The sequence below is a fragment of the Carcharodon carcharias genome, chromosome 11 (assembly GCF_017639515.1).
Source record: "Carcharodon carcharias isolate sCarCar2 chromosome 11, sCarCar2.pri, whole genome shotgun sequence".
In the NCBI taxonomy this organism is placed as follows: domain Eukaryota; kingdom Metazoa; phylum Chordata; class Chondrichthyes; order Lamniformes; family Lamnidae; genus Carcharodon; species Carcharodon carcharias.
Window position 1 is genome coordinate 94,959,514 of NC_054477.1, and position 26,577 is coordinate 94,986,090.

The 26,577-nt window shown below is 39.9% G+C and overlaps 1 protein-coding gene across 2 annotated transcripts in view; it reads right to left on the bottom strand.

The window, feature by feature from the left end:
• cwc15 (CWC15 spliceosome associated protein homolog) overlaps positions 1-26,577 on the bottom strand; it is a 75,839-nt gene that overhangs the window by 30,778 nt on the left and 18,484 nt on the right. For both annotated transcript variants that reach the window (XM_041199916.1, XM_041199915.1), the window contains exons 2-5: positions 25,911-26,053; positions 11,355-11,467; positions 5,116-5,198; positions 2,039-2,164 (exon numbers count right to left, since the gene is read on the bottom strand). In XM_041199916.1, coding sequence (XP_041055850.1) covers positions 2,039-2,164; positions 5,116-5,198; positions 11,355-11,467; positions 25,911-26,041 — 453 coding nt within the window. In that variant the 5' untranslated portion in view covers positions 26,042-26,053. The remainder of the gene's footprint in view (positions 1-2,038; positions 2,165-5,115; positions 5,199-11,354; positions 11,468-25,910; positions 26,054-26,577) is intronic.

The following is a 26,577-nucleotide window of genomic DNA, read 5'->3' on the forward strand; positions in this document are numbered from 1 at the left end:
CATTTACCTGGATGACTGCAGCTCCCACAACACTCAAGAAGCTTGACACCATCCGAGACAAAGCAGCCCACTTGATTGGCACCACATCCACAAACATTCACTCCCTCACCACCAAAGCACAGTGACAGCAGTGTCTACCATCTACAAGATGCACAACAGGAATTCACCAAGGCTCCTTAGACAGTACCTTCCAAACCCATGACCACTACTATCTGGAAGGGGAAGGGCAACAGGTAGATGGGAACACCACCACCTGGAAGTTCCCTCTAAGTCACTCACCATCCTGATTTGGAAATATATCACCATTCCTTCACTGTCGCTGGGTCAAAATCTTGGAACTCCCTTCCTAACAGCACTATGGGTGTACCTATACCACACGGATTGCAGCAATTCAAGAAGACAGCTCATCACCACTTTTTCAAGGGCAACTAGGCGTGGGCAATAAATGCTGGCCTAGGCAGCGAAGCCCACACCCCATGAATAAACTTTTTAAAAAAGTGACAGCCTTATTCAAGAAAGACCACAAGGACAGAGCTAGCAGCTATAGGCCAGTTAAGAAACAATAATCAGGAGAAAAAAAGCAGGTACTTAAAGAAGTTGAAGTTAACTAAGGTTAGCCAGCACAACTTGTAAAAGGCAGATCATGCTTGACTGATCTAATTGGCTATTCTGATGAAGTAACAGACAAAGGAACGCAGTGGGGATGTTGTCTACGTGGATTTTAAGAAGGTATTTGACAAAAATACCATATAACAGGATGATTACAAAAACGATTCATGGAATAGGAATCCAATAGTGTCCAACTTGATTTTTAAAAATTAGTTTAAGGGCAGGAAACAATGAGTTGTGGTAAATGGCTGTTCTTCAGAACTGGAGCACGGTGGAATGATTTTCCCATGGGTCAGTACTAGGACCACTGCTTTTTTTGCTATATATAAATTTGCCAATGATACCAAACTTGGAGGAGTAGCAAACAATCAAGATGATACAAACCGTTGTAACATGACAGATAGGCTAGGAGAATAGACAGGCATGTGGCAGATGGAATTTAATATAAATTGTGAGGTAATGCATTTCAGCAGAAGAGATAGGGAGAGACAATGTAAACTTGATGGTACAACTCTAAAGACTTTGCAGGGACAGGGCACCTGGGGGTGGATGTGCATTGATCTTTGAAGGTGGCAGGACATATTGAGTGTGTGGTTAGCAAAGCAAACGGGATCTTGGGCTTCATAAATAAAGCCACTGTTTACAGAAGCAGGGGAGATATGCTCAAACATTATAAAGCACTGGTTAGGCCCCAACTAGAGTACTGCATCCACAATTTAGGAAGGATGTCAGGATCCTTGAGTGGGTGCAGAAGAGATTTACTGGAATGGTTCCAGGGATGGGGAATTTTAGTTACAATGTTAGGTTAGAAAAGCCAAGGTCGTTCTCTTTGGAACAAAGGCAATTGAGGGGAGATTTGACATAAGTGGACAAGATTTATGACTGGTTTAGATAAGGTAGACAAGGAAAATCTGCTCAGTTTAGTTGATAAGACAAGGATAAGGGCACACAGGTTTAAGGCTTTAGCCAAGAGATCCAGGGCGATGTGAGGAGGAACTTTTTTTACATATTGAATGGCAATGGCCTGGAACTCGCTGCTCATGAGGGTGAAGGAAGCGGAAGCAACCAATGATTTCAAAAGCAAGTTGGATTTGTATTTGAAGGAAATAAACCTGCGGGATTATGGGGATGGAGCAGGTGAATGGGACTGACTGGATTGCTCCACAGAGAGCTAGCCTGGACTCAATGGGCCAAAAGGCCTTGTTCTGTACCTTAAACAAAGCGCAGGTTTCATCCATTTGCAGTTTTTCTCAGCTACAGCAATTTTAAACAAAAAAAAATGAGGTGGTTTTGCGAAATGAAAACTTTCAAATAAACATCCATTTTAAAAGGCCACAAATCAGATTACTTATAAGGGTAAACAAAACATTTGCATTTAGGGTTAAGGGAAAATTTAAAACATTATGAAGAGGATCTATATGGAACTTACCTTCCGTGCTTGCTCTTCAGCACGTTCTTTTTTAATTTTCTCGAGCTCAGCTAAAAGAGCAGCAGTGTCATCATCATCATCATCTTCACTACTACTGTCTCTATCAGAATCTTCCTCCTCTTCTTCCTAAAAGTCAATAGAAATTAGAAATTACAACAAAGTATAAGCTTAAGAAATCCAACATGGTCTATACTGACTACCTCCAAAGAGCTTACACAGTAACTGAAAAGACTTCCTCTAGTTTCACTGCGATTTAGAGATAACAAAATATTCAGAACTTGTCTGAAATGGACCAGGTCTTAGCTTTTCAATTTCTGTAACATATTTTTAGATTTTGTAAGTTGACATCTTGCCTGTGCATACAAAAGTCATTGAACAACAGAATCTAGGCCTCCACAAATGTCATACTAAATAAGACATTAAACAGTACATGAAAGAAGCTTAGGTTTGAATTTTGGGGGCATCATAAGGTGGTAAAGGAGAGTCGATATCCTATACTTCTCTGGCACGGAATTTCAGTGCACTCATGTGCTGCACAACTGGGCCATCCAGTGACTGAAATCATCATTGCAGAAATATAAGAAAATTTCAAACTCTCATTATATTAATAGGGAAAATATGAAATTAAACTAACCAACACGTTCTAAAAAGAAACAAATTGAAGTTATTTTACTCAATTACAGCTCAAACATCTGCCCCTCAAAAAATTTAAAATTAGTTTATAAAATCCCAATTCAAATTAGGAAAATATGGCACACTTTAAAGAAGAGCGCTAAATGTATTCATTAGTAGAAATCTTGGTTGGCGGTTAGCATATGTAGTTGTGTCAGGCAACTTTAACAGCATACTGACCATGTGCTACTTGGTAACAACTATAAAGGCTCCTATGTGCAAGTCAAATCTTACCTCAGTAGAATTCTCCTGGGAAAACAATTCATTAGTAATTGGGTAACTGGTGTCATTTAAGTTGCTGAAATATATTTGCAGCCACCTGTAAATTTTTTGAGGATGCGATACTTAAGTTTACACTGCTGAAAAATCACTAGTGCAAATACAGCTTTTTCATATTACATTCAATGTAGAAAAATAAAATTCCAGAACAGGCACATCTAGCAGCTTTAAAGCAAAGATTCATTCTGTATGAAGCTGTGAAAGGGATAAAAGGAAAAGCCCTAACAATATCTTTGTTCAAGTATTAACTGAAAAATACACACCAATTCAATGCAATAACACAAACCAACAGGCGGTTAGTCTGCTAGCTGCAGCTTCCAACATCTTGGAAAAACAAAGAAACAAAATATTTTGTTTATAAGACTCAGTTGCCAGCATCTCCACTGCTTTTACTGAAATTGCAGGAAAGGAAAGACAAAACAAAAAAACATTTTAGGCGAGACACCAATGGCAGATCTTCAAAAGACATGGCTTACAAGTCAGTGTGGAGAATCCCAAACCTCACCTCAAATACTGAACTTGGGGATATTTGTATAAAGGGAGTAACCACCAGTATAATTGTCAGCTAGACAATTAATCATAGAATTAAGAGACCATTTAGCTCACCATGCCTGTGTCCACCCTTGGTACAGTTATCCAAGTAACTCCATTTCCCTGATTTTCCCCCTTAGACCCACTTCCCTACGTTTTTCTACTTCAAGTGTTTATCCAATTTCCTTCTGATGCTATTACAGAATCTGTTTCCACAATCCTTTGAGGTAGTGCATACCAGATACTAGCAACTCGCAACATAATTTTTTTTTCACATGCTTAATTCTCTGCTCCTTTTGCAATTATTTCAACCCGTGTTCTCTGATTGTTGATCCTTTTGCATAGAAAACAGTTTCTCCTTATTTACTCTATCAAAACTCTTTTGAACACCTCTATCAAATCACCCATTAACCTCTCTGTTCTAAGCTGTACTTTAGAATCCGTTCCACTTCCCTGGTATCATTCCAGTAAATCTTCTCTACAACAATTTAAAGCATTGATATCCTTCTAAAACATGGTGCCTGGAATTGGCCACACTACTCTAGCTGGGACCTAACAAGTGCCTCGCTTTTGTAATCTATGCCTCTATTTATAATTTCCAAGAATCCCTTCAAGGATATGTGTACACACACCCTCAGATCTCCCTGTTCCTGCAACCCTTTAAAATTGAACCAGTTAGTTTATATTGCATCTTCCCATTCTTCATACTAAAATGGATCACTTCACACGCTAAGGTTCACCTGCCGTTTGTCTGCTCATTTTGTCAGTCCATGATCTCCTGAAATCTGCCACTGGCTGCAAACCTGTCACTTGCAAACTTAGAAATTATGCCCTGTATACCAAAGTCCAGGTCATTAACGGATGGTTAAAAAAAGAGCAGTCCGAATACCAACCTTTGGGAGCATTATTGTATACTTCTCTCCAGTCGAGAAAAGCAATACCCTTTGCTTTCTACCCCTTAGCCGATTTCGTACCCATGCGGCCCCTCCCACTTTCATCCAGTGGCCTTCAATTTTGCTTGTGTTTTATCATGCGGTACTTATCAAATGCCTTTTGAAATTTCATTTATACAACATCAACTACAGTGCCCTCATCCACTCTCACTATTACTTCAACAAAACACAAAGTTAGTCAAACACAATTGGCTTAATAATTTTATGCTGACTTTCGTTTATTAATCCATATTTTTCCAGGTTCCAATTAATTCTGCCCCAAGTTATTGTCTCAAAGTTTTCCCACCACTGATGCTAGCCTGACTCGCCTGTACAGGTACAGTGTCAAATCTGGCTATATTAAAACTGGAGGTGAACAAAAAAACAGAAATTTTTAAGCTTCCATGCATGAATTTTAATTATTAGACAAGTAACATAACTTAGCAAGACTGCACTCTCCCCTCCCCCAACAGGCCCAGGAATTGTGACTCTCACTCTGTTCATTTCCACATCTGAGGTGCATCAAAGAGGTTGCATCTCTTTTGAGAGGCCAGCCACCTTGTAGTAAGATTTTCAAGAGCAATCTAAGAGTGCAATTAAGGAACAGACCACGAAAGTAATCGATATTCTTTAAGTAAACCAAGTGGTAAAATCATAACCTACATCCGTCAGTGGATCATCAGCATCAAGGTTTGCTGCAGGTATCTGATCCAGCCGTGGTCTCTTTGAAGATGATGTAGTATGTTCTGCAAGAATAGCCAAAAAAATTTAGGGGTTTTCAAAGAAAAATTAGACTATGATAAGTAAATACCTGTTTTGTCTTTCAACAGTCAGTCTTGACTCAATAGTGCATAGTTGGAGTAGAAGTAGGCCACCTGAGCTGACTCCATCATTCAATAAGATCATGGCTGATTTTCGATCTCAACTACACTTTCCCACATTACCCCATATCCCTGGATTCTCTTAGTATCCAAAAATCTATCAACCTCTGACTTGAATATATTTAACGACTGAGCATCCATAGCTCTCTGGGGTAGAGAATTCTAAAGGGTTCACAACCCTCATCTCAGTCCGAAATGATCAACCCTTATTCTGAGACAGTGGCCCATAGATCTAGACTTCCCAACCAGGGGAAACATCCTCCCAGCATCTACACCATCAAGACCCTTAAGAATTTTATAGCTTTCAATGAAATCGCTTCTCGTCCTTCTAAACTTTATAGGACACAGGCCTGGTCTACTTTCCTACTCTTTTTATAGGAACTAGTCAAGTGAACCTTTGCTGTACTTTCTAAGCCAGTATATCCTTTCTTGGGTAAGGAAACCAAAATTGTACACAGTACTGCTGGTGGGGTTTCATCAATGCCCTATATAATTACAGTAAGACATTTGTAGTCCAACTCAACCCCTTTGTAATGAAAGCTAACATACCATTTGCTTTCCCAACTGTTTGCTGTATTTGCATGTAAACTTTCTGCAATTTACAAGCAAGGACACCCAGATCCTTCTGGATACTATCATTCCCAATCTCTCACCATTTAAAAAATATTCTGTTTTTCTATATTTTCTACCAGAGTGGACAAGTTCATATTTCTTCACTAATATTCCATTTGTCACTTTCATGCGCACTCATCTTTGTGTCCTCCTCACAGCCTACTTTCCCACCTAGCATTGTACAGTCAGCAAACTTGGATACATTACACTCGATTTCCTCATCTAAGTCACTGATATAGATTCTAAATAGCCGAGGTCTGAGTACTAATCCTCGAGGTACCCCACTATTTACAGCTTGCAAACTGGAAAATGACCTGCTTATTCCTCCTCTGTTTTCTTTCTTTAATTAATCCTCAATCCATGGTAATATTTTACCCCAATTTCATGAGCCCTAACATTATGTAATAACCTACTGTATAGCAAGTATTGAATACTTTTTGAAAATCCAAATACAATACATTCATTGGTTTCCCACTTACCTGCTCCACTAGATAGAACCTCAGAAACTTTGTCAACAATTTCTCTTTCATAAATTTGTGTTGATTCTGCCTAATAAAATTATAATTTTCAAAATGCCCAGTTATCACACCTCTAATAACAGATTCTAATATTTTCCCTAGTACTGATTTCAAACGAACTAGCATACAGTTCCTTGTTTTCTCTCTCCCTCCTTTCTTGAATGATGGAATTACATTGTGTACCTTCCAAGCCATGGGGATCATTCTAGATAGTGCAAGCACTATCGGTAGCCACCGCTTTTAAAACCTTAGCGCATAAGCCATCAGATCCAGGGGATTTGTCGGCTTTTAGGCCCATTAATTTTTCCAATACTATTTTTTCCACTAATACTACTTTCTTTAAGTTACTTATTTCCACTGGACCCTTAGTTCCTCACAACATCTGAAATATTTTATGTCTGTCTTCTGCCATGAAGTCAAATGCAAAGAATTTGCTTAATGTCTCTCATTTCTCATAATTTTTTATGTCTCTGCCTCTAAGAGGGTCAAGTTTACTTTCATTAATCTATTCTTTTTTTTAAACTATTTATTTGATTGTCTCTAGCCAGTTTATTCTCATGTCCTATTTTCTCTTGATCACTTTTTTGATCATTCTTTGCCCTCCCAATATTCAGGCCTACTGCTCTTTTTGGCAACATTATAAATCTTTGCCTTTAATCCAATAGTTACTTTAACTTTTCTTGGCCCATGGTGTTTTTATTCCCTAACAAAATGTATATTAATTGCAAATTATGAATTAATTCTTTAAATGTTTGCCATCCCTCAACTACCAAGCATATTTTTAATCTAATCCCCCGATCTACTTTAGCCAATTTTCCCCTTATACCTACATAACACATTTTGTTCAGAATGAAAATCCTGATATTTCTTAAACTAAATCACTCTGAACGTAGAAACATACATACATATGAAGCTCAATGTAAAATTCTGTTATACTATGATCATTCTTCCCTGGAGGCTCCTTTCAAGGTTACTTAACCCCACTTCGTTGCACAATACAAGATTTAAAATAATCTGTTCCCTAGTTGGCTCCTTGGCATACTAATCCAGGAAACCATCTTGAATACAATCCAGATAGCACTCTCAGATCCAAGAATGGAGGATGTGAGTATAAGTCCCACTACACAGTCTTGAGCATATAATCTAGGCAGACATTTCAGTTCAGTACCAAGGGAGTTCTGCACTGTTAGTGGTGCCACCTTTTGGTTGAGACATTATGAGATTTAAAAGATCCATGGAGCTATGTGAAAAGTGGGGGGGGGCTTGGGATCTATATTTTTAAATTTAATTTGTATATTTTGAGGCAGAGTCAACTTCAAAATAGAAACTGAAATGGGGAGCAGAAAAGACAAACACAGAAATGAAACTGAACTTCCCAGTCTCTAAGGAAGTCAGGAGCAAGCTGAGTTTGCAAAAGCAAATCTAAATCTTTGTGAAAAATATAACAGTTCACAGATCAGTCCAAGCTGTGCAGCAGCAGTTGTTGAGTCCACTGGAGCATAACAAACAAGCTGAAGACTCAAAGAGAGAGGAGGCCAGATCCAGGAGCCGAGAACAAGCAAAGAGAATAAGTTGCTGCAGCTGTTTCTATTACTTGAAGGTAACATTGGATCTATGCCATCCAGAACAAGTTGAGCAGGTTTTGCAGACATGCGACTTTTGAGGTGAAAGGTTTGCTGTGCACTGCTGCTGGCGGGGATCAGATTAGCTCCTAGGAGGGTGAGCTGAAATTCCTCATGAGGAAGACAGTGCTTGAAGGGCTTTGTTATCACTACAAGCTGAGTGGACTGCTGAGCAAATTCATAAGAACTGCCTAGTTGTATCTGCCATTCACTGTGCAATTTATAGTTTAGATTTACCCACAATTTGCCTGTTAATTCATGTTCAACTAATGTTAATTCTGGATGTTAGAGTATAGGTTAGGTAATACTTAGTGTTTGCTTTGTTTACGCTTGTATGGTTAAAAAAAAATCTTCTGTTTTAAACTGTGAAATCTTGTGCCTTCGTTCCTTTAGTGAATAACTGGGGTTTCGTATTTCTTCTATTAAAAATAACTTTATTCGTCTCTACCAAGATCATGCAGTATTGGTCTCCTTATTTAAGGAAGGATGTAAATGCTTTGGAAGCAGTTCAGGGAAAAGTTTTACTAGGCTAATATCTGGAAAGGGCAGGGTGCCTTATGAGGAAAGGTTAAACAGGCTAAGCTTGTATCTGCTGGCGTTTAGAAGAGTAAGAGGCAGCTTGATTGAAACATCTGAGATCCTAAAGGGTCTTGACAAGGTGGATGTGAAGAGGATGTTTCCTGTTGTGGGGGAATCTAGAACTAGTGGTCACTATTTAAAAATAAGGGGTCGTCCATTTAAAACAGAGCTGAGGAGAACATTTCTCTCTCGGAGGGTCGTGAGTCTTTGGAACTCTTCCTCAAAAGGCAGTGGAAGCAGTGTCTTTGAATATTTTTAAGGCAGAGGTAGATAGATTCTTGATAAGCAAGGGGTGAAAGGTTATGGGGTAGTCAGGAATGCGGAGTTGAGGTTACAATCAGTGCAGCCATGATCTTATTGAATGGCAGAGCAGGCTCGAAGGGCCAAGTGGCCTGCTCCTAATTTGTATGTTTATATATGTATATATAACCGACCACACTTCAAAAGTATTTCATTGGTATAAAGCACTTTGGGGAATCCCATGGTCATGGAGAATGCTATATAAATATTGAATCATAGAATGGTTATAGCACAGGAGGCGGCCAGTTGGCCCATCGTGTCCAAGCTGGCACTCTGCAAGAGCAACTCAGTCTCACTCCATCTCCTTCCCCCAATAGCTCCTCAAATTTCCTCTCTTCACAAAATTATGCAAATCTCTTTTGAAAACCAAGATTGAATCTGCCTCCATCATACTGTCAAACAGCACATTCCTAAGAACATGCTATGTAAAATGTATACTTTTTTTTTCCAACTCATTGGGCTCTTGCTTGCATTATCTTCCTGCTGCAGAAAAAGGAAAAATGTTTCAACAATACAGCATTGTCAGCTGACATCACCACTGCTTCCTCCGAGGCAAGACAACCTGCAGCAATTTTGTCAAACACAAGGGATGTATGTTCATCTCTTTCAACTGCTTATTAAGCATAACCTAATCATAACTGGCCAGACCTTGCAATCGACATGTTAGCCTACTTGCCTTTCTGCATTGCATTTAGGGAACGATTAATATCTAGGCCAGGGGCTCGCAAGCCATGGGTCGCAATTCCCAACTGGGTTACAGAATAAGAAATTGGGGTCACGAGCTCAGTGACAGCAATGCTGGCCGTGGAGCTCAGACTGAGTTTTGGCAGCTGCAAGGTCCCTTTGAATGTTCACTTCTCTCTTAGTGGGCACGGTTTAATTGTCTCTTCAGTTGAGGCCCAATTGCTGCTACAAGCACAACCTATAAAAAGGTAGGATTTCACTAATGCAAACACAGCAGTTTTAAACCCCACCCACTCAACAACTCTCCCCACTACCACTCACACTCAACAAATCTCTAATCGTATCCCCTCCCCAGTTTTCACTCTGGAGTCACACAATGTCTGATGCACTGGGGAACAAGTTTGGGAAGCACTGACCTATGCAATAAAGATGAAAATGTACCCTGAAATATTAGGTTTGGCCCTTTGCTGTCATACTAAGCTAGGAACACTTTCTTGATTAAATAATAGACTAGGACTGAGTTATACATTCTCAAAAATATCCCAAAGATGGTAAGATAAAATGCTTGGGGTGATTTTCTCATCACCCATGTGAAAGTAATCAGTCCCTGCTCATTACGTTTACATAACTGTACAAAAGCTGTATATTGATTGTTGGGTCTTGTTTTGCACAATAGCATATATTTTTTATAGCAGAGTGATTCAATATTGATCCTCCTGTAAAGTACCTTTAATTGTTCATTTTGAATAAAATCTAGGATGGAAAATTTAAAAAAAAATCAGGCTCTTTGCCATGAAGGGAATGGTAGCCAAAAATCTACACTCCATCAATCCAACATTTGATTCTCAAACATATGGCACAACCATATCACTCTTGCTACAAGGTTTTCTATTTAACAGCCTGGCAGATAAATAAAATACATTTAATACACAGATCCACAGTTGTAGAGCACAGAAAAGTAGCCCTAGATGTTAATCTGAACATTTGTTTGGGTTAACAGGGAGTTCACATTTTAGACAGGTTTTTATTTAAAATGACAATGAAAAAATTCTGTACCTTTTATCACAAAAAGTAAAATATAGATATCAGTAACTCTTGTGACAAATTGCCAAGATCCTACGAACATACATGTATACATGAAACAGTAGGAGGCCACTTGGCCCCTCAAGCCTGTTCCACCATTCAATAAGATAATGGCTGATCTGACTGTCACCTCCCGCCTAGCCCCAATAAACCTTCACTCTCTTTTTAATCAAGAATCTATCTAGCTCTGCCTTAAAAATATCCAAAGACCCTGTTTCCACTGCCTTTTGATGAAGAGAGATCCAAAGGCTCATAGCCTTCAGAGAAAAACATTTCTCCTTATCTGTCTTAAATGAGCAACCACTTATTTTTAAACCATGACCCCTGTTCTAGATTCTCCCACAAGAGAAAACCATCCTCTCCACATCCCAAGTAGTTAAAGACTCTTATGCTTCTAGTTCAAAATTATTCATTTCTGGAGTTCTATAGCCCCAACAGTCCTAGGGACACAATTTTGCTAAGCAGGAAAGTTAATTGCAACTTATTAAGCTTTAAAGTCAAGGAAAACTGATTTTACACTATTACAGTTAACCATAAATTGTAGAAGTTTGCTCCTTTTGTTCAGAAAAAGAGTTTTAATTTCAACACAACACCCCAGTTTTGGAAAGGAACTTCGTATATACCTCTGGGCGGTCGGTCTCTATTCTTTTCACGTACTACTACTCGCTCTCTCTCCTCCAGTTCCCTACGGAAGTCACGGCTACGCAGCTCTTCAGGGACATCCTGGGTTGGTTGCCTGTAAGCAAATTGTACAAATTCCTTTATAATTTGCAGTATTTTTCATTGATATTTCCATATCAAGCTCAAAGCTAGTTTAAAAATGATATTTAGGGCAGCATTGTTATAAATACTGCTGTGCCAGAGCAGTTCAATCTCAGAGTATATCAATCTCAATGAACCAGAGGTCTGTCATGAAGTAACTGGACTGGCACACCACATAATGATCAGTCCAAATTGGAATTGGCAAAGGTTCATGGAGAGGTCAATAACATTCTAATAGATGTAATGCACTTCCCAGTGGCTGGTTCAAAAGGAACTGGAAAAGGCCTAAAGGCAAACATAAACATCTTTGCAGTCACAAGTGGTGTTCGACATACTTATACCAAAAAGGGGATAGAGGAGGAAAAAATGCAAATGTGAAAATGGGATTTGTTAAACAATTTCATTAATCATGACATTCCATTTATATCATGTATATAACATTCGTTCATACATGTGTGATGGATATAGATGATGGGATTTGTTAAACAATCAACTGCAATAAGCATGATTTTCCTAATCATGATAAGTAAAGGTCTAACTGCCATGTTTCTCCACACTCTAGAAATAGAATAGGCCATCCAGCTCCTGAAGCTCATGCCACCATTTAATTTGATCATGGATGATTTGTACCACAACTCCATTTACCTGCTTTTGTTACAAATCCCTTGGTAAACTAACCTAATAAAAATCTCTCTCGAAATCTCCAATTGTCCTAGCATCCAGAGATGGAGTGGGCCAGATTTTGACTACCCTGTGTGTGAAAAATGAATTACCGATTTTGTTCCTGAATGGCCATCACAAATTTTATGATTATGCCTCTTTGTTTTAGGCTCCATTCCCCATCACTCCAAAGGAAGCAAATTCTCCTTTTTTATTCTATCAAATCCTTTTACAATTTTAAGCACCTTGATCAGATTATCCCTTAATCTTCAAAGCTAAAGAGAAGTCAGGCCAAATTTCTTGACGATGTGTATGGAAAACACTGTCCTTCAAAAGTAGATAGCAGTCTGGAGCGACTAAGAATAGTTGCTCTTTTATAGTATCTCCCACCTCCAAAACAGGAGGTGGTCATTCAAATGAAAACACATACTTTTGAGAGCTTCATAGGTTACTGCAATGGTACCTAAAATATAGTGTATAAGCCATTTCTGACCTGAATCTGGCCCATGAAGCTGAGACAAATCATTATATTTATACTTATTTCTTATTAAGTGCTCTGCCCCAACTGACTTGCATGCATCTTGAAAAGACCTTTATTTGTACTACTGTTTCATTGATGGACAAATCCTTCATCAAAATGCCTAGATCTTTAATAGACAATCGTTCAGGTTGATGACTTTTCATAAGAACTGGAAAAAGTTAGAGATAAAACCTGTTTAAGGCAGGCACAGAAGCAGGGAAAGGGAGTGGTGAGAGGAAAGAACAAAAGGCAATATCTGTGATAGGGTGGAAGGCAGGGGAAGTTAAACGACAAAAGGGATGATGGCACAAGGCAAAAAAGGAGATAGTAATTGGACAAGTAAAGGGATAAAAAAAATGGGTCTAGGGTATACATGGCCACAGCAGAACCATCTCTAACAGCTTGCATCCAAAAAAAATGAAAACATAATACAGTATTAGAAATAGAAGCAGGAGTAGGCCATTCAGCTCTTTGAGCCTGCTCCACTAAGATCGTGGCTGGTCAATTAATCAATTCCATTTTCCTGCACTATATAAATGATGTCAGAGGTTATCTGAAATTGCTGAATACAATGCCAAGCCCAGAAAGATGCAAAGTGCGTATGGAAAAACAATGTGCTACCCTTGGAGCTTATGTTGAGCTTAATTGGAAGAGTGTAGGCAGCCAAAGACAAAGGATTAGAGTGGGACTGAGGCAGAGAATTAAAACAACCGACGGCTGATAACTCAAGGTCACACTTGTTGAATGAACAGAGGTGTTTTGCAAAGCAGTTGTCCAGCCTGCATTTGGTCTCCCCAATACAAAGGAGACCATATCATGAACAGCAAATAGTCATGAATTTAAGAAAAAAAAATATAAGTAAACTGCTGTTTCACCAAGAAGGAGCATTTGGGGGCCTGAACAGTAGGAAGGGAGAATGCAAAATAGGAGTTGAATCTCCTACACTTGCATGGAAGATGCCATTCAAAGGGAAGGGTACGTTGGACAGGATTGAGGAGTGGAGGGTGTAAGGGAGGGAACTTCGGAATGCTGAGGGAGGAGAGGGGAAAATGCATTTGGCAGTGGCATCAGGCTGGAGGTGGCAGAAATGGTGGAGATGGATCCATTGAACGTGAAAACTGGTGGGGTGGAATCAAGGACAAGGGAATCCATATGCTGGTTGGGGGTGGGGGGGGGGGGAGGAAGTGGTGACAGGCCAAGTGCAGGAAATGGAATGGATATGGTCAGGGGCCCCGTCACCCACAGGGGAGGAATATAGAAGAATGTAGGGAGGTGTAGTTGAAGCATAATCTTATTGATGATGTAGCAGTCTCAAAGGGCCGAATAGCCTGCTCTTATTTAATTTGTTTTTTTATTTGGAGGAAGTAAGTACAGTCACGGGTTCAATGTTTCAAGAAGCTCAGATGGGCAAAGGAGGGTGGTGGTGATGGTGATGAATGAGGTCTGGTTGGGCCTCCATTCAAAGCAGCAGCAGAGGGCCCTCAAGCTTTCTTAGTGAGGTGGGGGTGGAGGTGATGGATTGTAAAGTGATCGGATATCCATGATGAAAAGGGAACAGGTAGGGCAAGGAAGCTAGAAACTATTAAAGTAGCAGGCTACGTCAAAAGCCACAGATGCAGATAGGAAGAGACAGGACAAAGGGAGAAAAAAAGATTTGAAATATGAAGAAATCAGTTCCATGAGGCAAGAACAGGCTGGAGTGATGGAATTACTTGGGCAGTCCTGTTTGTGGACTTTGGAAAGCAAGTAGAAGTGGGTTGCGGAGCAATTAGGTTGGAGGTCATGGAAAGAATTTGCCCAGAGATGAGGTCAGTGACAATCCTGGAAACTTTTCTACTTTTGACAAAGAAATCACTGACCTAAAACATTAATGCAGTTTCTCTCCCTACAGGTGCTGCCTGTCCTGCTGATCATCTCTTTGCATTTTCTGTTTTTATTTCAGATTTCCAGAAATCGGCATTATTTTGCTTTGGTATTATTGTTTAATTCACTGATACTTTTCTTTCAGTATGTCCACCTTGAAGTAGTTCAGCTCTTCAACTGGGTTTGTTTGCTTGTTTTATCCTGTTCATCACCTTTGTTTTGTTTCTCTTCCCATGTTTCATCAGTTATCTACCAAACCTTGTTTTTACTGCCACATCTCCTTCCTCAGCAACTGTCTCTGGCTCCAACCTATCCTATGTGGAATCCAACTGAAATTCCATTGTTAATGTTTCAGATTCACCCATGATTACAGATAATGTCAAGATATTTAGTGTCTCACCACTGCTCTCGCCACATTGTGAAATCACATTCCATGCAATGTGCCACCACATGCATGCTCTTGATCACTCTCATCAGTAGCACCAATTCTCTCTCTCAAAGCTGTCCTGATCCTCGCTCAAACCTATCCCCCTCTGAACTTGCGGCACTCCATTCTCTCAAATCCAACCTTAACATTGTCATTAAACTAGGTGGCACAGTTGTTGTTTGCCATGCCAACCTGCACCTAGCCTAGGTTGAATGACAAATCTGACATTCCTTCCTACCTCCCCCTGGACAATATCACCATTGCAATCAAGCCACTGTTTTCAAGATTGTCACTATTACAATTATCAGGTTTATAAGATTGTTATGTTTGGGACTGTCTTTAAGGTAAAATGATGGGGGTCATGTGACCTGCTGTGAAGTCTGCCTGACAGCAAGCTTGGGTGATTTGATTGTTAGAAATTAAAAGTGGCCCATGTGGTTTTACAGGAAGAAAGTGCAAGGTGTTTACACTTGGAGGCAATGGCAGCAGCCTGTGTGCTAACAAAGTCTCCAAACAGTTTCCAAAGTCCCAAAGAAACGTTGAGAATGTTGGGTTGTAAAAAGTTATGCTTTAAACTGTCCATTTATTTGCAGGATAAAAGAGAGTTTGGGGTGGCTGTGTTCAAGGATAGATAATGAGCATTTCTGCCTGGTTACAAAGACCTGAGAGCTCTTAGACCAGGTTAGTCTACCAAGATCTGGGAGAGGGAGAACAGCTATAGACAGCAGGGCGCTGTGGTTTACTGCACAAGAATATGTGTGGAAGGTCCTGCTTGGATTAGAAGGACCAAATTTGAGGAGTGTTAAAGCGAGGTTGCAAGATTTGCCCAGCTTTATTTAGAGGGAGAAGTCTCCAGGAGATCTCGCATGGTGAAAGGTAGCTCTGGAATTAAAAACTTCCAGGCTGGGAAATGAAAAGATTGGAAATTAATCCTTGGGACTTTGGACTAGCTCTGAAAGAATTGAATGTCTACTTACAGGACAGTGTAATGTATACTTAACAGTAGGTTTTTTTGGTTATGTTAAAAGTTCTGTCCTGTAGTTTAAAGCATAAGTTGTGTATAAAAAGGTGGTTTGTCGAGAGTGCTTTTGGTTTGTTTGTTACAGTAAACATCTGAAAACATGACAGCTTGTATCATCCGTTCAGTTATTAACTGGAATTAATATGACTGAATTTTTAGAAGTTATCGGTCTCCACAGGATCGTAACATCACTGACATCTTCTCTGGAGCTCTCCCCTGCATGGCTTCCAACCTCACCATCCCCGACCTCTTATAACCTGCTTCTACCTCTGCCCCATGATCTTAAAACAGGGCCGGCCTGGCAGAACCAACATTTCAAACAGTTTTTAGCAAACAGAGCTTATCTTGTCCTATCTTGAGTCTTTTTGTCCCCCTTGTCCAATGTCTTCCCACTAAATCAACAATTCTTCCAAAGGCCCTCATCACAGTTTCCTAGCCCTGACCGACTCCTTTTCACTATGCCCATCCAATTTGATTATATCCCACACTCTCTACCTGCTTCCTTAAACGGAGGTCCAATCTGTCTCCATCCATTACCACCACCACCCTCTGCCTGGTTAAATGTGTTCACATTCACTTCCAAATAAAAAGGCGTTGTTATAAGAACCTATACATCATCCTAGCTATGCCGCCCTTTTCCTGAGATATGTGGAACATTTTGTTCCAGTCTTAGTCAGGTCCCCTCCCTCACCTTTCTGGTACACTGATGATTGTATTGGTGCAGTTTATTGTCTCATTTCGAACTGGAAAATTTCATCAACATTGCTACCAAATGCCAACCTTCCCTCATTTTCACATGGTCCATTTTCAACGTTTCCCTTCCCTTCCCTGACTTCTGTCTTCATTTCTAGAAATTAACCCATTGACCAATATCCACTATAAGCGCAGACTCCCACAGTAACATTGCTCACCCTGATTCCTGTAAGAATTCTTTTCCATTCTCCCAGTTCATCCATCTCTGTTGCATCTCTTCTACCTTTCATACCAGTGTTTCTGAAACATCCTCCTTTTTCAACTGAGAATTACGCTCCTCGACTGTGTCCATTCCCCACATTTCTCCTCTCACCCCTTCCCCTCCCTCCCAGAACCACAACAAGATTTTCCTCATCTTCACCTTCCACTCTACCAACCTTCACATTCAAGGGATCATCTTCTGTATTTCTGCCACCTCCAGCGTGAGGAGACAGTGACATAGTGTTAATGTCAGTGGACTAGTAATCCAGAGGCCCAGGCGCTGGAGACTCTAGTGGAATTTAAATTTAATTAATAAATCTGGAATATAAAGCTAAGATCAGTAATGGTGACCATGAACTTATCATCGATTGCTGTAAAAACCCATCTAGCTCATTAGTGTCCCTTGGCAAATGAAATCTGCCTGGTCAGGCCTACACATGACCCCAGATCCACAGTAATAAGGTGGACTCTTAACTGTCCTTCGAAATGGCCTAGCAAGTCACATTGTTCAAGGGCAACCCACAGCCCTGAAAGAATAAAATCCAAACACACTTTCCCCAACTCTTTCAGCATTCCAAAAGGAGTATCCTTTCCTTGATACCCTAGTCCACTCAATCATCCCTTATGAGTCCTCCCCTTTCCATGCAAGTGCAAGAGATGCAACATCTGCCTTTTGCTTCCATTCAATTCATCGACTAGGGCCTTAAACACACCTTCCAGGTGAAACAGTGATTTCTTTGTATTTCTTGCAATTTAGTATATTATAACGTATTTGTTCAAAATACAGGTTGACCTCTGCCATTTTTTCAGGTTGCAGCTATTGGTGACGATTCTGCGATTTCCATGTACACATCCTCGAGACCCACCTTTGTTTCCTTACTTGACCTATTCTGTCTCCTTTTGCCTTGCATCAGACAACGTCATTAAATTTTTCCTGTCTACCACCCCATCATAGACCTCTCCTTTTGGTTCCCTCCTTCCCCTTTGCCTTCATCTTTACTTCATTAAAACTGTTTAGTTCTCTAAATGTTTCCAGTTCTGTTTCTGTCTCCACAAGTGCTACCTGACTTGCTGAGTGTTTCCAGCATTTTCTGTTTTTATTTAGATTTCCAGGATCTGTATTTTGCTCTGGTACCAGATCAATTGACAGCTATCGCTTCAAATACATAGATTAATGACTAAATGACTTTACTACACAGCAACATAGGCCAGAATTTCACACTTCCCCCTGCCCCCAGTGGGCTTTTAGTGGGGGAGCATGAAATTGAAGGAACGGGATTCCCTTCAGGTTCCTGCCCACGGCGACCACGCAGCAATTTAACTGGGGTGATCAAGGTTTCGGATTAGAAGCCCACTCTTGCCCCAGTTGAGGCATTTAAATGACCAATTATTTGCCACTTAGGGGCCATTTTCCACCCAGCCTCAATTAAGGCTAGGGGGAGAATTTATATGGCGTGGTGGAAGTCTAAAAGTGAACAGTCCTAAATCATTGGTTGGGGGGGGGGGGGGGGGGGGGGGGAAGAGAGAGAGAGAGAGAGAGAGAGAGAGAGAGAGAGAGAGAGAGTTGTGGTTGCCTCCAATCAGAAGCCCCCTTCTGATAGCAGGCACCCCCCCCCCCACCCCCCCCCCCCCCCCTAATGATCTCTGTACCTGGACCCCCAAATCACTTTGGAACTCCAACCTTTCTAGCTTTTCACTATTTATAGAGTATCCTGTTCTATCCCTTTTAGGTCCAAATTTGTCTGCATTTAAATACATTTGCCAAATTTTGCCCATTGACTTTATCAATACTTCTGTAATCTTATGCTTCTATCTACACTGCTTACAACGTCACCTGAGCCATCAACAAAGTTGGATATGCGGCTTTCTATTCCACTATCTAAATCGTTAATAAATACAATGAATACTTGTGGCCCCAACACAGATCCTTGCCAAACACATATCCTGCCAACTGGAGCACCTGTCCATTTTCCCTACTCTTTCACTTGCCACTCAGTAAATTTGCTAACCAAGTTAATAATTTAACTTCAAACCCATGAGTTTACCCAATACCTTCTGGAAGGTCGTATAAATAGCATCCATAAACATTTCCCTGTCCACCACTTTAGACACCTCTCCAAAATATTAAATCAGGTTCATGAGGCATGATCTACTCTTTACAAATCCACGTGGGTTTTCTCTGATCAGCTGCAAATTTTCAAGGTGCTCATTCACCTAATAACTTCTCAACAACAAATGTTAGGCTAATTAGACTATAATTCCCTGGCTGTTCTTGCTCAATAAGTGTGCCACTTTGCTATTTAAGGGCTTACACTAGGATGAGGGTTCTACAGATAGGGTGTGAAGGAAATTTGCATTTTTAGATAAGTGAAGGGGTTGTTTGATTTTTCAAAGGGATGGTGCAATGTTTACAACTAACAAGATAGGTGAGGCAAAGCAATGTTTATTTTTCCCCAGAAGTGTTGACCATAATGATGCATGAAAGATTTTTATATTATGGGAAAAGTAAATTTCCAAAGATATGTAGAACAATGGGATTTTACACATTAAAGAGAGAAACATACATAAAGAAGGATGGAAGGTGATGTGGGGGCGTAGCTTTGTAAAATCTTGAAAGGTACACTGAATGAGACAGACTTGGAAGAAGCCCTAGCCACTCTGAAGTAGTGCTGCTCCAGTAACTAAAATTGTGTTTAAAGCCTTTGGAATTCCATTGCTGAGTGGGTGCTGTGGTAACCTTGCTGGATTGCTTATTTAAATTTAAAATCTGTTTTGGACTATTGCCTTAATGGGGGTGTGTAGTTGAAAGTCAGGTTAATTAGGAATTTTGGGATTTGTTATAGTATTAAGTAACTGTAATCATACATATGTTTTAATTTAATTTTTAAAATCACTGAAGGTGTTCATGGACTCATTACTTCTGAATTCAGTGCACAAATCTTCTCGTAATAAATACAAATTGCAAATCCCTGTTGTGATGGCGAAACCAAGTTTCCTTTGTGGATTTGGTTCACCTGGCACATATCACCTGCCATATTATAATTCACCAGAATCTGTACTTTTTTTGCGTTTTTGTGTGCTTTTTTATGTTCTGTCTTACATCTTTAGTCATCCATGAATTTTTTTTTTGGCAGATAGTGTAGAACTCTTGCCCCTTCAGGGAATAAACTGATTCTGTGTCAATTATATTCTTTTTCAGACAATTAAACATACAACCTGCAGTGTATGCCTTTTGAAGGCAGTTTAGATTATTGGACATCTTCAAGGTGACCTAGACCTTGCAAAAAGAAAGGCAGCATCTCTTGCTCACTGTGAAAAGGCTTAGTGGAAAATGTCAAAGCATTTATGCAAGGCAATAGAGGGTAGGGTTTCCATCTTAGTACACAATTTTTTGAAGCTGAATTTGTCCAAAATTGGTGCAACCTGCAAAAAGGATTGTAGAATTTTAAACAAAATTAAGTTCAGTACAAATTCCTCTGCCACAATATTTTGCACTATTTTTAAAAATCACTAGAAGCTGGCTCCACTTGGCAATCCAGCCACACCACCACCACTGCCCCCCACCCAAACCACAAGGGGAATTAATCGGCATTGGGTGCTTCCACTAATTGCGCTCATTTACAGGCCTGTAAGGATGCTCTAAAAATCAGACTTTTTTTTATGCCCAAGGGCTATCACCAATAGGAAATTAGATTTACTAAGAAACTGACTACTGTCCTCTAACACAGTAGGTGATGATTTTGTATAATTTCTTTAGGAGTCATGTTCATAATTTAAAATCAGGATAGACACAGGTGATAGATTGGAACTGTGATTAAGAATTTTTTTAATCATGTAACCACATGTTAAACAAACTACACTAAGTTACCATTCAAATATATGTTTTAAAACAATTTTTTAAAAAAACTATGTTTTAAAATGCTGTCATTGGTGGTTCATTGCAGATTTTGCATTAGGTGATAGTAAAGGTAAGAAATTAGTGGGGATGGTTTATAGGACCCCTAATAGTAACCACACTGTAGAATGGGGTACACAGGAAGCAATAATGTGGGCTTGTGAAAAAAGGTACAGCAATAATCATGAGTGACTTTAATCTAGATACAGATTGAACGAATCAGGTTGGCAAAGGTAGCTTGGATGAGTTCAGAGAGTGTTTTTTGAGATAGTTTCTTAGATCAGCACATTCCAGAGCCAACCAGTGAGCAGGCTATAATAGATCTGGTAATGAGACAGGATTAATGACCTCATAGTGATGGTGCCCCCAGGTAGCAGTGATCATAATGTGATTGAGTTTCACATTTTGAGTTTGAGGGAGAGAAGAGTGGGTCTAAGGCTAGTGTTTAAACTTAAATAAGGGCAATTATGAGGGCACAAAGACAGAGCTGGCTGAAGTAAATTGGAAATTTTGGTTAAGGGATAGGTCAGTAGAGACGCAAGAGCACATTTAAGGAGGTAATACAAAATACTCAGGAAGGATACATTCCAGTGAAAAAGACAGATTCCAAGGGAAGGATGCACCATCTGTGGCTAACTAAGGAAGTTAAAGGTAGTATCAAAGTAAAAGAAAAAGCATATAATTCTGCAAAGATGAGTGGCTGGTTAGAAGATTGGACAGAATATAAAGAACAGCAAAGAGTGACTAAGATTAATAAGGAGGGAGAAATTAGAATATTTGAAAAGGAAAAGAGTAAGCAAAGATTGTTTGAGTGAGTGTCTGGGAAATAAGGAAATAGCAGATGAATTGAACAGATACTTTGCAGCCATCTTCATTGCAGAGGATAAAAGTAACATCTCAGAAATAATTGTGAATCAGGAGTTGAAAGGGAGGTAGGAACTAAAAACAATTACAATCACCAAAGAAAGAGTACTGAGAAAATTATTAGAGCTAAAGATTGACAAGTCCCCAAGTCCTGATGGACTTCGTTTTAAGGTCTTAAAAGATGTAGCTGTTGAGATAGTATATCCATTGGTTTTACGTTTCCAAAATTCCCTACATTCTGGAAAGGTACCACCGAATTGGAAAATAGTGAATGTGACTCCTCTATTCAAGAAAGGAGGGATACAGAAAGCATACAACTACAGGCCAGTTAGCTTAACATCTGTCATAGGGAAAATGCTGGAATCTATTATTAAGGAGGTTATAGTGGGGCACTTAGAAAATGTCAAATGTTGACTCTGTATGATACCTGGGATGGGGGGTGGGTTATCTTATGAGGAAAGGTTGGACCTGTATGCATTGGAGTGTAGAAGAATGACAGGCTGTCTTATTGAATTGTATAAGATCCTGAGCTGACTTGACAGCGGTGGATGCTGAAAGGATGTTTCCTCTTGTGGGAGAGATTAGAAATAGGGGACACAGTCTAAGGATAAAGGGTATCCCATTTAAGATGGAGGTGAGGAGAAAATTTCTGCTCTGAGGGTCATGAGTCTTTGGAACTCTCTCTTTTCCAGAGGGCAGTGGAGGCAAGGTCATTGAATATTTTGAAGGCAGAGGTAGATAGGTTCTTGACTAACATGGGTGTCAAGGGGTATCAGGAGTACATTGCCTGGTGGAGCACGCTCAAGGGGCCAAATGGCCTAATCCTGCTCCTAATTCATATGTATTTGCAGATGATTGGGTAGAAACTCAAGGAAAAAAAATTTGAAAATGGGTGCAATTTTGGTTGCAATTTATGCCAGGATTCATGATTGCACCCAAAGTGGATATTCTACCTCATCGAATATGGTTACTTTCAGTCCCATGATTCAAGTATTATGCATAAAAGGTGCCCCTCCACTGTCCTTTAGAGATTACAGCACTCAAATTGCATTGTCCTGAAATGCTTCTGAAAGACTATGAACTCAGTGCTGTAGACCAAGCCAAAATGAAGGACAGTTCTGGATTGCCTTCAACTGCAAGTTTTACTTAAATTTATAACTAAGCCCAATTTCCTTCAGAGTCTGGATCTCAGAATTCAGAGCTCTGAGGGGCAGCTCTGATCAACTGGACATTTTGATTAAGAAAAGGAGGTGGTGTAATTTGCCAGCAGGCAAATGGAAAATAATGAAGTAAACAAAGAAGGTCATATATTGATAATGGATGGTTTACATGCTGAACTTCTTGTGGAACACTTGAATCCTTATCTCCCCCAATGCATAGTCTGAATTATGTATGGTATGTTGGCCCAGATTTTTCAGTCCCAAAGCGTTGAGACATTGTGGCCGCAACTACATCAAAAGTTCCGGGAAGCTGATTTATGCCTGAAACCTGAACTTCCGGTTTGTCAGAAATGACTCCATGGGAGACCTAACTGATGACTGTTTGCCAAGTACTTACACAGATTTTTACCCTGATTTATTTATTTATTTAGAGCTGTTCCTAGCAGACCTAAAATGCCTGCTTAGGAATGTAGACCTTTAAATCATTGTCTAAGTACTCCAGCACACCTGTCACCCACCCCTCACCCAGCTACACTCACCAGAGCAGAGCTGGGGGTGCAGGGGATGGGTGAACAATGCTGGGTAGGTTGGGGGGGGGGGGGGGGGGGGGGGGGGCACCTAAAAATAAACTCACAGATACATTTAAAAACACTGAAAGTTACTGAACCGAAGGCAGACCTCAAGGGACATGTCTTCAGTTCAAGACATGAAAGGGGGAGTGCATTAATGCAATTGCACCTCACCACTAGGACTCATTAGTCAACTCACCGATGGTTCCACATTGAAGCCAGGATAGGAAGCTCTTAAGACTCCAGTGCAAAAAAGTATGGATACAGTTTCAAAGATGGTCATGGTGCGTGCTCCCGCTGTTAATTTGCAATAGTTAGGGGACGTGGTGGCATAGTGATATTGTCACTGGACCAGTATTCTAGAGACCCAGAGTAATGCTCTGGGGACCCGGGTTCAAATTCCACCACAACAGATGGTCGAATTTGAATTCAATAAAAATCTGGAATTAAAAGTCACGATGACTGAGAACCCATTGCTGATTGTTGTAAAAACTCATCCGGTTCAATAATGTCCTTTAGGGAAGGAAATCTGCCGTCCTTACCTGCTCTGGCCTACAAAGACTCCAGCCCCACAGTAATGTGGTTGACTCTTAAAATGCCCTCTGAACCAGGGCAATAAGGGATGGGCAATAAATGTTGGCCTAGCCAGTAATGCCCACATCCCGTGAATGAATAAAAAAAACTTTCCAATATAGTTCAGGACCCACGAGTCCAACCAGTGTTAAAATTACCCTACCCCCAAAACAGAAGCTGGAGTTTTACAAATATCCACTGAAAGTAGCAGTTCACTTACTTTGCTGCTGGTAGACAATTGGAAAAGAATGAGAGAGATAAAACTAAGGTAGTCATATACTGATGATGATGGTTTTCATGCTGAAATTCATGTACTTCTTGTGGAACTCTTGAATCCTTATTTCCCTGAACACTTAGTCTATCTAAATTACTCTGAGATTTTCACTGAAACCTAAACTTACAGTTCATCATGCAGATGGCTGCTTACCAAGTACTTTATTCACCAAATTATGCTATCTCCGTGCTGACTGCCTTTACAGAAATAAATCGTCTGAATTTTGGGTGCAATTTGGTAGAGCAAAGGACCCACCTTTCATGATATTGTACCTTGTGATTAAATAATACAAATCTAAACTACAACAGTTACACAAGAATCTCTTAAAAATGTTGATCACCTTCATCTGCATTCTAGTTGCTTTGTTTCAAATAATTTTCAATACAATTTACTACTTTATGCGCCTGTAATAGGCCAGACCCAGACTCATTCTTTTGAGACTGAGAGCCCGAGTTTTTCCAGCCATTTTCCATGCTATTAATACCAAGGATCCAACTCACAATTCTAATCTGAATTGCCTGACGTTTTGACAGCCATAGGTGAATACAGCACTCAAGATGTGGCCCGACCAAAACACTGCACAGTTTGGGCCTGATTTCCTTGACCATTTGGCTATATATTCAGTATTATATCTGCTTTGCTGATTGTTGCTCTACGGTAGTTGCACTTGTCAAGTGGCATGCAGCAGAAGCCCTTATTTTTCTTCACTTCATTGATAACTTTATCGGTAGCATTCATGGAGCAGTCACATTACCTGTTTTATGAATGTGCATCACTTAATTTCTTTTGTCACTGTTGCATCTACCCACGAGATATTTCACCAACTTATTTTTTTCTTTTTGATTCAAATGTGGCTTATGAAGTTCCTTGGTATGCACACAAGAGGCCCATAAAGATAAACCTGAATACTCCTCAGCGAGAGCAGAAACAATATGCTGTCACTGAATAAATTTGAAGAACTAATTATTAGAGATTCATGAATTTTAAATTGTTGTTTGCCTTTCTTTCCCATCTCCCACCAAACTCACTGTGTCATACAACAATCTACACAATATATCAAAACAGGTAATCCTGCACTCAGATTTCTGGCCAAAAGGCTCACTGGAGTAATCCAGAGTGATCCGGGTTGCTCCAGCTCTGTCTCTCTCTCCACAAATGCTGCTGGACCAGCTGAGTTTTTCCAGCATTTTCTGTTATTATTTGACCAGTGATGTGCTTTTCAATTGTATTCCTGTAAGGAAACGTTGACTATTTACCTGCTGTTCACTTGCTCCTCTGTCAAGCGCCTCAAACATTTGAGCAAAGATTATTTTCCTGCTAAGAAAACAAACCTCAGGCACATAACACACATTATCACTCCAACTCCACAGTATTATACCAAGATTGTCTCCATCGATACAAAAACAGAAAATGCTGGAAAAATTCAGTAGGTCTAGCAGCATATGCTAGACCTGAGTTTTTTCAGCATTTTCTGTTTTTGTTCAGATTTCCAGCATCCACAGTATTTTGCTTTTGTCTGTTGACTAATTTTCCACTCAATTTAAATAAAAAAGTTAACACTTTAACACAAATGAAAAAAGCACTTCACTCAAACTGTCCACTTACCCACACCCTAAAGAATAAACATATGATCTAACCTGTATTTGATTTTAGTATGTGAAGGAAGGTCCCGACTTGAATACTGCTTGGAAAGTTGACTGAGATCTCCTTCACCTTTTCCTTTTCCTCCTCTAGCTGGTTCAAAAGTTGGTCGGGCAGCAGTAGTCATATTTTAAGTATTCTGCATAAAAGATCATCAGAAAAACAGTTACTTGAAAAGGAAAAAGGATAGTTGCTGTGTATATCCATGTTCAAGAAGCAGGACAAACAGTATTTATACTTTTAAAAAGTACAGAAATGTTTCCAGACAAATCGGAACTTTCTGTTCAAATGCAGTTATAAGAAAATCAAACTGTTACAATGGTCTACAATACAGCACAACTGTCAAAGTACCTACAAAAAATATCTTACTCCGTACATAAGAAAATTTAGTGTTTGCTTACATGAATTTCTCATTTGTTTGACCTCTACACAGAACCATATATTTAACAGGGCAAAGCAACTTTGGGTTGCCCCCCTTCCTTTGAAATGTCACGTTACACAGTGTCATCATGGTCAGAAGTGCTTCCCTGCCTCTATCTCCTGTCATCAAGGGCAGTCCTGACCATTTACAATGCAAATATTGAAGGAAGCCAAACTGTTCTATTTTCCATCTTACAATAATATACACAAAATGGAAAAGTGTCCAGGTATGGGAATATTGAC